Below are 13448 nucleotides of genomic sequence, written 5' to 3'. Positions count from 1 at the left end.
GAGGAGTCACTCAAAGTAGTACATGCCCGAATGCCCCGTCGTTATTTGTAATGTATGTTGGGCTACAGTAGCAGGAAGTGAGACTTTAGTGTACAACAGATTTATTTATGCGAACAAGGCAAAGAAGTTCGGAACCGAACCAAAACCAAAGGCAACTACAGCTTTGGTTCGAAACTTCGTTCGCCAATATCTTACTTGTTTAGCTGAAACACTAACGCCACTTACACAACAACGGAAGCCTGGTGCAGTTTGATAAATGTTGCATTCTATGACCGTAATCCTTTCCCTTACGAATTCTTAAGTCATACATTTCAGAAACCAGTGCTACTAACGATACTACTCTCACTAGCAAGGAAAAAACCTTACAAAAATGATAGGGGAAATGCTTCACAAAGACATACCATCAAGGCGTGCATTTTCTGGCCCTCGTTCACGAAGAGATGAAGTAGCTTTTAGTACAGCATTCTCCAGAAGGGGTTGGCTGCAGTCGTAATCAGCTGAAAATATGAAAGTAAAATGTATTGTGCCATACTTGGGGGCAGTTACGATTGGCAAGTAACGTTGAGGTAAGGAAAGAAGTTTTGCACCAAAGGAAAAACTATAGCAGAATACTTCGAATACACTACACCGTTTCAAAATTGCCTGTAAATATTGAAATCGTCAATTTTATTTAATTCAGCGCCATTTTCGAACGGGCTTGGCCGTTATGAATCATCAGAATCCTCCGTGAAGTGGCATGACAATGATTTCTGTAAGCACTATGGAAAATGTGTTTCTGAAAACGATCGTACTGATCTACTTACTTGCTTTAACGTAATTTAAACTAAGAATCCACACAAATAGAACACAGTAATTCAGGTACACCATGGTTACAGAACAAAACACACCTAACACCAACCAAAGATATTCAGAGAGTTAGATGACAATTCTCAAAACACGCCCAGTTCATATCGATATATGTCATTCCAACTCGTTGACTTGCGGTTCATCTATAGTTCACGAAATACCTTAACATAGACACTTTCCAGGAAACAATCATTATGCTGTGAAGTTTAAGTATGACTGCTACATTAAAAGGAAGAGAAAAAAGTTCAACGACCGTTGTCGTAGTTTATGCCGGTTAACGCAGCTAAATGACAGGTAACACGATTTAAGGGACAAAATAAACTTATGTTTTATTCGCACAACACATATTAATACATTTGATTACCAAATTATATTACGTTGCCCCATCAACAAACACGGGACATGTATATTCCATAAAGTCTAATGCACTCTGAAAATCATATCTTGTGCGGCACTATGCACGCTGGAAAATGTTTGTTCACATATCCACAACGCTCCCCCTTGAACAAATATTTTTCAGATACTCAACACTATACATCCCAGATTAAACCATAATGTGTCACCAACTTCTGAAATTTGTCCTTACTTAGAGGCTTGGTTAGGAGATCGGATAACATTTCTTCTGTGCATAGATAACTGAGGATTATATTCCCCTGTTCCACATGATGTCTTATAAAGTGATGCGTTATGTTGGTAATTTCCAAGAATGATTGCCTATCGAAGTCGAGGTGTTCAAACAGTACAATGGAGCGTGCGATCGTAAATCGATCATGCAACACCGCTGTGGGGCGTTCTGATCAATTATTTTTGATCGTCATATTTTCTGTTTTGCATCGTTCCCTTAGTTACTCTAAATTAAATACCTCTGCGAATTATTCGTGAGTTGCTATGGAAACCGAGACGATTTATGTCGTTAGTGAGTTGGATGTCTTGTGTACTTGACGTTTCTTCGGCGGATTCTCTCACATGGAAGAATCTAATTCCATGTTTATCCAGCATAGAAAATTGTTCGACTTTTTGTCGCAAATATGGAGTACTACCAGACGAGGAAAGAAGGGACTCTGTAGACTGGGGTGGTGCAAAGTGTGTACAACTTCATAAGAACAGTTTCGATGCAGAAGTACCATTACACTTTCATTGCGGACAGTGCGCAAACGGACGAGTTTCAGTAAGAATACATGGTCAGACTCATTCAAATTATCCACCCAGACCACCGTAATGGACTTTCACATGACGACAACACCGACGACGAGTAAGGTAAGTCGTCTCCTTTGCAGTGACAAATATTTTTGTAATGCTTTTCTGTTGTTACAGTAGTGACCAACAGAAACATGACGACTGCCACCAGAGTCGCATCATCGATTTACGATCGCACGCTCGATTTGTATCGTTTGGACACCTCGACTTCGATAGGCAATCATTCTTGTAAATTACTCTTATGTCAATATGTTTGGATCTTACACTGGTACATTATTTTTTGCAAAAAATATTTTCACAAAATATCACAGTTGGCTTTAATGTTGAAGGAGACTTTGTTCACTCATCAGTGTACGGATTCAAAGAGCTTCTGGGATAGCGGAGGTCAAGGCCATATATTCAGCTTCTACAGTACTCAAAGCAACAGTTCTTTGTCTCTTACAAGACCATGATATCAATCCTCCCATTACTCTCAAACAACTTCCAGTGATGGAGTATTGCTTTCCAACTCATTTCCCCAGTCTGCATCACTGTATCCTTCGAAATTTACATTTCCAGTTTTAGAATATTTTAACTTATAATCAGCAGTTCCATTAAAATATCTGAATATTCTCTTGACTGCCATCCACTGCTTTTCTTTCGATTCACTTCAAAACTTGCTTACTGCATTTGTGGCAAATGTAATGTCTGGTCTGAAAGTCTGTGCTAAGTTCAGTAGACTTCCTACAGCTTCCAAATAGGGTACACTTTCCTTAAATTTCTTGTCATAATAAGTTATTAGCAGTTTTGATTTGTTTTCCATAAGAGTAGAAACAGGTTAACAATTCTCCATACTGAACTTCTCTATCTTCCTTGTGTACAGAGATTGATCAATCCACAATTCTTTGCGTTGGCACTTCTTGGAATTTTCATGCCTAAGTATTGATTAATTTCCCCTAAATCATGCATATTAAATTATGACCGTAACTGTTCTTTAAAAATGTCCATCTGGCTTTCACTATTGGTTAAAATTTAAAAAAATCATCTACCCACATGGTCATGATTGCAATTTCTTCATTTCTCCTTTTATGATATATACTGGGATCTGCCTTTGACTGTAACATCCCTAGTTTTATCAAACTTTTATACAAACATTTATTTTTCTTCAGACGCCAGATTCTCCTTTCCCCCTTATGAGGTCGCTTAACTTCTTCAGGTGGCATCACAAATATTTCCTCTTCGAGTCTTCCATTCAGGTAGGCTGTTTTCACATCCATTTGATGAATTAATAAGTCTTCCTTTACGGCCAGGGCTAAAAAGCATCTTAATGATAAATACTTCACCACTGGTGAGAAAGTTTCATTGTAACCTATTCCTTCTTTCTGGAAATATTCTTTAACTACCAATCTGGCTTTGAGTTTTGGTATTGCACTGTCAGTATTTTTAATACTAAACACCCATCTTGTTCTTAGTGGCTTTTTATTTTCAGGCATGTCCACCCATTCCTATGTATCATTATCCACAAAAGATTGCAGCTCCTTTTCAATAGCCTTTTTCCAATCTTGAGGATTTGAACTTACTAAAGCTTCATCAACTGTGATTGGTTGATTGTTGATTGTTTGGACAGCATAATTTCATAACATGGATATTCTTTTGGTTTTGCTATACATGAAGATCGCCTTAAACTGACTTCCTCTATTGAATCTTCTTTCTCAATTTGATTCTTGGAGCTCATCAGCTTCCTCTTTATTCTCGTCTTCCTCTGTTTCAGTTTCCATCTCTGTTTCAGCACCGTCACACATTATGCTTGGTTGCATTACTGTGTCATTTTCACTACTTTCCTTTATTTTAGGTCTATAATCCTTCAAAAATACTACATGTCTACTAATTATTATCTTCGTATTCACAGGATTATAAAATCTGTAGCCTTTTGAATCCTCACAGTAGCCAACAAAAATATGTTTTTGAGATTTTGCATCTCACTTTCCTCTTAATGCTTTTGGAATCTGAACCATGGCTTCACATCCAAAGACTTTTAAATGCTTTAGATGCGGTTTCTTCCCAGTCCATACTTCATAAGATGTCTTGTGTCTCACAGCTTTGGTAGGTGATCTGTTAATTAAATACACTGCTGTTGACACAGCCTCTGCCCAAAAACACTTAGGTAGTTCAGCATCGCTTAACATACTTCTTGCCTTTTCTATGATGGTTGTGTTAAATCGTTCTGCACCTCCATTCTGAGAAGGACTGTAGCGAATGGTAGTCTGATGCCTAATACCCATTCCATTCAACTGTTCCTTAAACTGTCTGTTTACATATTCTGATCCATCGTGTGATCTAATGGTTTTAATTTTCTTCCCAGTCTGTCTTTCGACCATTTTGCAATAAGAAACGAATACATCATTCACTTGATCCTTGCTACTTATAAAATAAACATGCATGTATCTAGAAAAATCATCTATGAATGTCAGGAAATAGAAGCTACCTCCTAAGGGTTCATTCTCCATAGGTCCACAGACATCTGAATGTATGAGTTGCAAGACTTCGGTAGATCCCCTCTGACTCGATTTAAATAGCAATCTAGCCTGATTCACTTGCAAACACACCTCACACTGAACGTTATTCATTCCATAATTTTCCACCCCAGTTGCCATATCCTGCTTTTCCTATTCAAATGTCCGAGTCTCCTATGCCACAAGAAACCTTTTGCAGCATAAACAGAGTGGTTTTCTGTTTCAACAGTATTTTGAACTGTATTCACTTTGTAAATACCTCTTACATTACTTGCAGTAGCTACAATACCACCACAAGAGTCTATCACTTTGGCTGGTAGTCCAGCTAACAATAAAGTTCCAATCCATTCATCTGCAATTTCAAAACCAATATTCCTCAGACGATTGGAGACTGAAATTATTTTATTCACATATTCATCGACGTTTTTACACTTATTCAATCTTGTGGTTATCAGTTCACGAAGTAATCCTACTTTTCTGGTTAAACAACCATCTTCAAATGCGTTTTTTAGTTTGTCCCATATCTCCTTAGCTGACGTAGCCTTTCTTATGTGAACATAATTCACTGGATCAATCAGAAGGATTAGTTTTGATTTCTCATTCCGATCCTTAGTAACAGAACTTGATTCCTTAGGTGCGTTTACTACGTCCCATAAGTCATCCAAGTGCAAATACGCCTCAATGGCAAATTTCCAGGTCGTGTAATTTTCGCACCCTACAAGCCACTCTCTTTGCGGTATCTGTGTTGTTCTCATTTTACAGTTATTTTCTTCTTCGTATAGCACCATAATCCATGTTTATACGAACTTCTGCTCTCCTTTTGCGCAAATACACATCACCTTAAAGCCTGTTATTTCGCTTTAACCCAGTACCTGGGATCATGACCTGTTGTAGTTTATGCAGGTTAACGCAGCTAAATGACAGGTAACACGATTTAAGGGACAAAATAAACTTGTGTTTTATTCACACAACACATTTCAATGGATTTGACTACCAAATTATATTACGTTGTCCCATCAACAAACACGGAACATGTATATTCCATAGAGTCTAATGCACTCTGCACCTCATATCTTGTGCGCCATTATGCACGCTGGAAAATGTTTGTTCACATATCCCTAACGGACGTCTGGATTAAACTTCGTTTACATTGGAGCGCATTAAGTTAACATAAGCGTACGAGCATTCACAGACAATTCGCCGGTGGGCGCTGTTCACTGGCATCAGCTTATATATATATCACTTGAACATAGAGAGGGAACACTAGAGAACAAGAATAGCATGCCAACCGCAGGAATATATCTGCATATAGGTTCCACTCGGACATGCACCAGGGAAGTGTACTGGAACCCTTAGTGTTCAAGTTGTGTATTAATGACCTTGCAGACAATATTTAGTCTTCCCATAAGTAAATTGAATGGGAACAAATCTTAATACTGGTCTGTTGGGATGCATGCTCTGCGCTTCACAGTGGTTTGCAGAGCACAGATGTAGATGTAGATACAACATTACAGATACTAGCGAGCATTAATTTGGATAGTCACTATTTTCGATGATCTAAGAAAAGTCGCATAGGAAAATAAAATGTAGGTATCTACGTTTTCAAACAACAGTGCACTTAACACTGTATTTCAGAGCTAGCCTTCCTTACCATTATTCCAAAATGTTGCATGTATGTTAGCTCTTTAATGGCTTCGCATTGCAATTACTGACTTGCCAATCTATATGAATGAAGATGCAAAGCTAGCTCGTTTTGTTGATGATACAAGTATAATAATCACATTCAACAAACAAGAAGTAGCTGAGGAAATTTCAAATAATGCCTTTCAGAAAATTATTAAGTTGTGTCTGCAAATGGAGTCTCACTAAATATTTCTGAACCACAAATGGCATAACACCATTGATAAATACAGATTTTAAAGAAAAGCCTGTTGTTAAGGCAGACAATTCAAAACATCTGGGTATGTGGATTGATGAAAAATTGAATTGGAAGACACGTTGACGATCTGTTGAAACATTTGAGTTGAGCTACTTATCTGTTATGGTTATTGCAAATTTGTTGAAAAACATATAAGTAAATTAGCCTATTACACCTATTTTCATTCACTTCTTTCATATGGCGTCATATTTTGTGATAATTCGTCATAAAGATAAGAAGTTGTCAATATTGTACAACAGAATGTAATCAGAACAATAGCTGGACGGCATCCAAGATCACCTAGCAGGCACTTATTTGAGGGACTAGGGCTGTTCACAGTACATTCACAATACAAATATTTAGTTATGAAATTTATGATTAATACCCCATCCCAGCCCAAAAATAATAACGAATTGCATGATTTCAACACTAGAAGAAAAGTTGATCTTCACAATCCTAGGTTAAACTTAACTTTTGCACAGAAAGGGGTAAATTATGCTGCCACAAAACTCTTTGGTCATTTACCAAATAACATTAAAAGTCTGACAAATAGCCAAGAAGCAGCACTTAAAACTAAATTAAAATAATTATAAATGAAAACTCCTTCTGTTCAGTAGATTAACTTTTAGATGTGAAGTGGTGATTGTAAAAAAAAGAAAAAATAATTATATATTCTACAGAAACTGTATGTTAAACTTACATGTTCCACATCTTTACGAAATGTCGTATTCAGTGTCGTATTCACGATGTATGGAATAGATATTACTGTAATGTAATGGACAGTGTCATCTTCCGTGACCCCCAAGCTCATATTCTCTCGACAGACAGCCATGTTTTCATTCTCCAGTCTTCATTTCATCGTCCCTTCAGTAGGTCGTGGTTTTCTCGGGTGATGTCAGTTGTTATTCTACATCATGATTGTTCGTTCTTTGTTGCTTTTTGTTATTTGTTATAGATTGAAAACAGTTGAGGACAGCCATATGAGCTGCGATCATGGGATTTGAAATAACTAGATGTGACTTGACGGACATGTGAGTTTACCTCAGCTACGTGCCATGACGTGATGGAGCCGTGACGGCCAGTGTGACTTCCCATTTACTGCAACAACTTCGCACTGGCAGTCATGTCACTTAACGCCACATCTAAACATTACACAATGCATTTCAAATAGCGGCATTTGCTCAGGTCGTCATCGGATAGTTATGTCACGTCATGTCACTTCAAGGTTTCTTGGGAAAAAGTTTTGATAGTGATGAAGTCTCCTAACATTGTAAGTTTACCTATTACCACCATGCTCACTCATGTAATAGTGGGTTTTGTCCTTTTTTGTATTCTTAATCTTTATTTTAATTTCGTGCCTCGTTTTCGTGGCAAATCAAGTGTTCCATGACGACTTGGATTATTTCTTTCAATTCAGTGTTCTTCCACGAGCGAGGCCAAATATCTGAAAGTGAAAAATTATTTAGGTTTTACAATAACACAACAGAGCTGACACCCATAGTGTACGTAAGTAACAACATAAATTGATGAAGTAACTTTTATCAAATAACATTTTAGAGGCCGGTTGTACAACCTCCAATTAGCAGCTGCTTAAGCTCCAGTCTCAGAATAGCGTGAGAAACGTTATTTGATCCCTTACTAACGCCTAACCGGAGAATAAATCAGAATAATTTAACTAGAGAATTGTGGCTCGTTAGAGAGCTTAACTGTAGAATATGCTTTCAAGATAGCGTGAAGGTTGGAGGCAGCGCAGACGAGATTTTGGTAGAAATGTTTATGAAGCTGAAGAAGGAGAAAAAAGTGTGACAACATCGATTCCAAATTAATATCCAGCTTTCACTTATCAAAGGAAGCCATACCTCATCGTTTCAATCTTGTACGTGAGAAAATGGAGCATATGATGGGCAGGTGAGAAAATTTCTCAGTTTTATTAAATAATACTGTTTATTTGTAGTAATTTTGATTTCAATACTTCATGAATTCCATCATATTATTTCTGGAAATCAGGCACATTAAAATGACGATTCGTGTAAAAATAGTCTAGTTTATGTTGCATGTGTTACAACTGTCACAGTAGTGGAAAATACTGTTTTGTTTTATTTAGCATACAGTAGCACGATAGGCTTAACCAAATCGAAAAATCACTCAAGTTATGTGTACTATTCTTACTAACAGCGTTTTCTGTTTTAGACAAAAAAACTATTTTTCGTGATACAAAATGTTTTGATAAAACTGTATGGTAGTGTCCGAATTTCATTCAGCCACAGTATGTCCATAGTAGACAATATTGTTCCACTCTGTTTTATATTGGGAATGCCTTTCCTTTATTTATCATCTAAAATAAGTCGTTGAGTCAGAATTGCCTCACATGTTACAACATTGCAGCGGAATCCAAACTGATATTGCCTGGTCAGCTTCTACAAATTTTTCCATTCGTCTCTAAAGAATTCGTGTTAATAATCTGCAGCCATGACTTATTAAAGCGATAATTAGGAAATTTTCACACCTGTCCATACTTGGTTTCTTTGGGACTGGAATTGTTATATTCTTCTTGAGGTCTGAGGGTATTTCGCCTGTCTCATAAATCTTGCTCATGAGATGGTGGAGTTTTGTCAGGACTGGCTCTCCCAAGGCTATCAGTAATTCTAATGAAATGTTGTCTACTCCTGGGGCCTTGTTTCGACTTAGATCTTTCCATGCTCTGTCGAAATCTTCACGCAGTATCATATCTCCCATTTCATTTTCACCTACGTACTCTTCTATTTCCACAGTATTGTCCTGAAGCACATGGTCCTTGTATAAACCCTCTATACACTCCTTCCAACTTTCTGCTTTCCCTTCTTTGCTTAGAACTGGTTTTCCATCAGAGCTCTTGACATACATACAAGTGGTTCGCTTGTCTTCAAGGGTCTGTTTAATTTTCCTGTAGGCAGTATATATCTTCCCCCTAGTAATACTGGGTGATCGAAAAGTCAGTATAAATTTGAAAACTTAATAAAACACGGAATAATGTAGATAGAGAGGTAAAAATTGACACATGCTTGGAATGATATGGTGTTTTATTAGAACATAAAAAACAAAGTTCACAAAATGTCCGACAGATTGCGCTGGACAGCAAAAAGTCAATGACTGTGCATGACAATCGTCATGCTTGGCCTTCCAGATCCCCGTATCTCAATATGTGCGATTATTGCCTTTGGGGTTCCCTTAAGTCCCAAGTGTATCGTGATCGACCGACATCTCTAGGGATGCTTCACCATAACTCCGGACATGCTTTATAGTGCTGTTCACAACGTTATTCCTCGACTATAGATATTGTTGAGGAATGATGGTGGACATATTGAGCATTTCCTGTAAAGAACATCATCTTTGCTTTGTCTTACTTTGCTATGCTAATTATTGCTATTCTGATCAGATGAAGCGCCATCTGTCGGACATTTTTTGAACTTTGTATTTTTTTGTTCTAATAAAACTCCATGTCATTCCAAGCATGTGTACCTTTCTATCTACATTATCCCGTGATTTATTCAGTTTTCAGTTTTATACTGACTTTTTGATCATCTGGTATATGCCTCTACATCCTTACATTTGTCCTCTAGCCATCCATACTTAGCCATTTTGCTCTTCCTGTCGATCTCATTTTTGAAACATTTGTACACCTTTTCGCCTGTTTCATTTAGTGCATTTTTACATTTACTCCTTTCATCGATTAAATTCAATATCTCTTACATTAGCCAAGGATTTGTACTAGCCCTCGTCTTTTTACCAACTTGATCCACTGTTGCCTTCACTATTTCATCTCTCAAAGCTGCCCAGTCTTCTTCTACTGTATTTATTTTCCCCTTTCTTGTCAGTTGTACCTAATGGTCTCTCTGAAGCACTCGACAACCTCAGGTTCTTTCAGTTTATACAAGTTCCATGTCCTTAAATTCCCAGCTTTTTGCAGTTTCTTCAGTTTCAATCTACAGTTCATAACTAATACCTTGTTATCAGAGTCCACATCAGTTTCTGGAAATGTCTTACAATTTGAAACCTGGTTCCTAAATCTCTGGTTTACGATTATACAGGGTGTGCATAAAATCCGGAAACACTTTCAATTGTTTATTGCACAAGAACTAAACATTGTACAAGAATCATACATATTGCATTTTGAAGAGAAACTCTGAAAGATGTTTTTACAAACATTCAATATGCAAACCATGAGTGACCTGGCCGATGTCAATACAGTAACCGAATTCTTGCCATACCCATCCCAGCATGGCATTATTGACTGTGGCAGTCACTTTCCGTATTCTCTCCTGTAGCTCAGCTACATCATATGATAGAGGCGGTTCATACACCAGATCTTTAATGTGTCCCCACAGATAAAAGTCACATGGAGTGAGATCTGGTGGGCAGAAAGATCATTTCATGAATAGCTGTCCTCTTCTGTAGTGTGGCCTATCCATCGATGCAACAGCTCTGTGTTCAGGTAGCCACAAACTTCATGATGAAAATGGGATGCAGCCCCAAGCTGTTAAAGATGAATGGAGAATCCGACTGCATTCGAAGCATCAGCCATTGCTGCAACATGTCCAAGTAGGAATATCGAGTGACAGTGCTCTATGTGACAAAGAATGACCCATTCAGTTTTAGATGTGACAAGGCACAAAAAACATTTCCCTTTGGGGAATCACGCTCAAATTCAGTGCATTTATATGCATGCTTCTGTACCCCAGATTGGACGACCAAGCCTGTTTACTTTCCCATTAGTGTGAAAAGTGGCTTCATCGCTAAAAATTAAGCGATCAACAATGTCATCCCCATCCTCATTCAGTTGTTACAGCTGCAAACAAAACTCAAAACGCTTGTCTTTGTCGTCCTCATTGAGCTTCTGCACTAGCTACAATTTGAAAGGAGTCATTTCGAGTTCACAGGGTGCACGAAACACCGATTTGTTTGGACTCCTTATGAATGTCTCTCATACGCGCTCCACATTCACTTCACTCACACCGGTATGTCTGCTTCTTTTTGCCGGGCACAAGCAACATTCATAACGAATTTATTGTGCCAGAGGTAAATGGCCTTCCTTGTTGGTGGCTTCTTACCGTCCTTGGTTCTAAACCTCCATTGAACAGCTGTAGCACATTTGTTTTTCTCGAACTGAAACACACACAAAGCTCGCACCGCACCTGAACTCACCATGTTTGCGACTAGCGCTTAATATCGACAAATTACCGAACTACACTTAGCGGTATACACGAAAACAAAACAAAAACTTTCAGGGTTTCTCTTCAAAATGACATACGTATGATATCTGTGCAATGGTTGGTACTTTTGCAATAAATAATTGTAAGTGTTTCTGGACTTTATGTTCACCCTGTGTAATCTATCTGAAACTTTCCAGTGTCTCCAGCCCTCCTCCACATATACAGTCTTCTTTCGTGATTCTTAAACCATGTATTAGCTATGATTAAGTTATGCTCTGAGCAAAATTCTACCAGACAGCTTTCTCTTTCATTCCTTACCCTCTTTCCATATTCACCTACTACTTTTCCTTCTCTTCCTTTTCCTACTATCGAATTCCAGTCGATCATGTCTATTAAATTTTAATCTCCCTTAACTATCTGAATAATTTCTTTTATCACATTGTTTCTTTAATCTCTTCATCATCTGTGGAGCTAGTTGGCATATAAACTTGTACTACTGTGGGAGGCATGGGCTTTGTGGCTATCTTGGCTACAATAAAGCATTCACTATGATGTTGCTAGTATCTTATCCGCATTCCTACTTTTTTATTCATTATTAGACCTACTTCTGCGTTACCCCTATTTGATTTTGTGATACATCGTTATATTGTTATAAGTACACTATCAATTTAGTGAAATGCTTTGCACTAATACTTTCATTGAATGAGACTGCAGCAGTTTTCGTGTTTTCTACTACACTATTACACTATTTAATTCATTTCCAGTATCTTCTAGCATCAAAGTATTCTCAAGCTAATAGTTTTGCAATCTGAAACACATATCTCACACGCTATTTCTGAAGACAACAACCAAGTAAATATTAAATGATGTACATGAAAATACCCACAGTGCTCTTCAGCTATAGTCAACTTAACTGGACATGAACTCTTATCTGGGAATAATTAACCAGAGAATAAAATGGCGTCATACAACGCATACTACAATCTAACCTGTGGTAAACCTATTCTGCAGTTATCTAACCCTGGACTTATCCCAAGATTGTACAACTAGCCCTACGTGAAAAACTTAGCTTTAATGAAGAAAATAATATAGTTGTCAACGAAGCTCTTAGCTACCAAAGAAAGAAAACGTAATGGATAAGGTAAACCACCTCTATTTAGTCCCTTATAAATATTGCTTGATGTGTTTGTATGTATATACATTCGCTAGCAAATCAATGTCGACATTTTGAAATGTTGTGTCATTCCTCAGGACTTTATCACACAAAATTGTTCAGGATCATACATTATCTGGTTAGCTTTGACTATTAACGAGCCATATCGTCGTTAGTTGCATAATTTCGGTACTAACCAACTTTTCGGTACTTAGCTAAACAAACTGACGGGATGTAAAGTGATGGGCAGTATAGGTATCACCTGACGCCACGGTGCCGTAATGTGATGGCCTGTGTGAATTGACCTATAGACATAGATTGTGTATTCTAGCTTACAGATTCTCTTCCACTACACTCGACGACGATATATTATGCCTTTGATTCACAATGGGCTAATTTCTATGCATATGTGCGAAGTATCATATTTGGGCTCTCTAGTTCAGGTGGATTTAAAGTGGTACCTATAAAGGGTCCTGCACACGTTCAATATTTATTGGCAATTCTAGTTTGTGAAATCTTTAATATACTGAAGGGACAAACTGCCTATTGGCTTCTGTCTCAGGTTCTTCGGCCGCCGACGTGCATCTAATGATTTTACTGACGTTTCGCCAGCACGAGTGGCTGCTACTGTCTAAGCTTCACCTTCCATTGCC

General features: G+C 37.8%; 1 protein-coding gene across 5 annotated transcripts in view; it reads right to left on the bottom strand.

Annotated features, from left to right (window-relative positions):
- Nucleotides 1-911, bottom strand: part of LOC126293196 (neurexin-4) — a 153325-nt gene extending 152414 nt beyond the window's left edge. For 4 of the 5 annotated variants that reach the window (XM_049986318.1, XM_049986320.1, XM_049986317.1 and 1 more), the window contains exons 1-2: nucleotides 804-911; nucleotides 402-497 (exon numbers count right to left, since the gene is read on the bottom strand). In XM_049986318.1, coding sequence (XP_049842275.1) covers nucleotides 402-497; nucleotides 804-867 — 160 coding nt within the window. In that variant the 5' untranslated portion in view covers nucleotides 868-911. Of the gene's footprint in view, nucleotides 1-401; nucleotides 498-803 lie in introns of those variants that run through there. The other variant, XM_049986321.1, reaches the window with a different exon arrangement.
- Between the last annotated feature and the right edge of the window lie 12537 nt (nucleotides 912-13448).

Source organism: Schistocerca gregaria, chromosome 10, assembly GCF_023897955.1.
Source record: "Schistocerca gregaria isolate iqSchGreg1 chromosome 10, iqSchGreg1.2, whole genome shotgun sequence".
Taxonomy (NCBI): domain Eukaryota; kingdom Metazoa; phylum Arthropoda; class Insecta; order Orthoptera; family Acrididae; genus Schistocerca; species Schistocerca gregaria.
The sequence above is the reverse complement of the archived record's forward strand: the minus strand, read 5'-3'. Positions and strand labels throughout refer to the sequence as shown.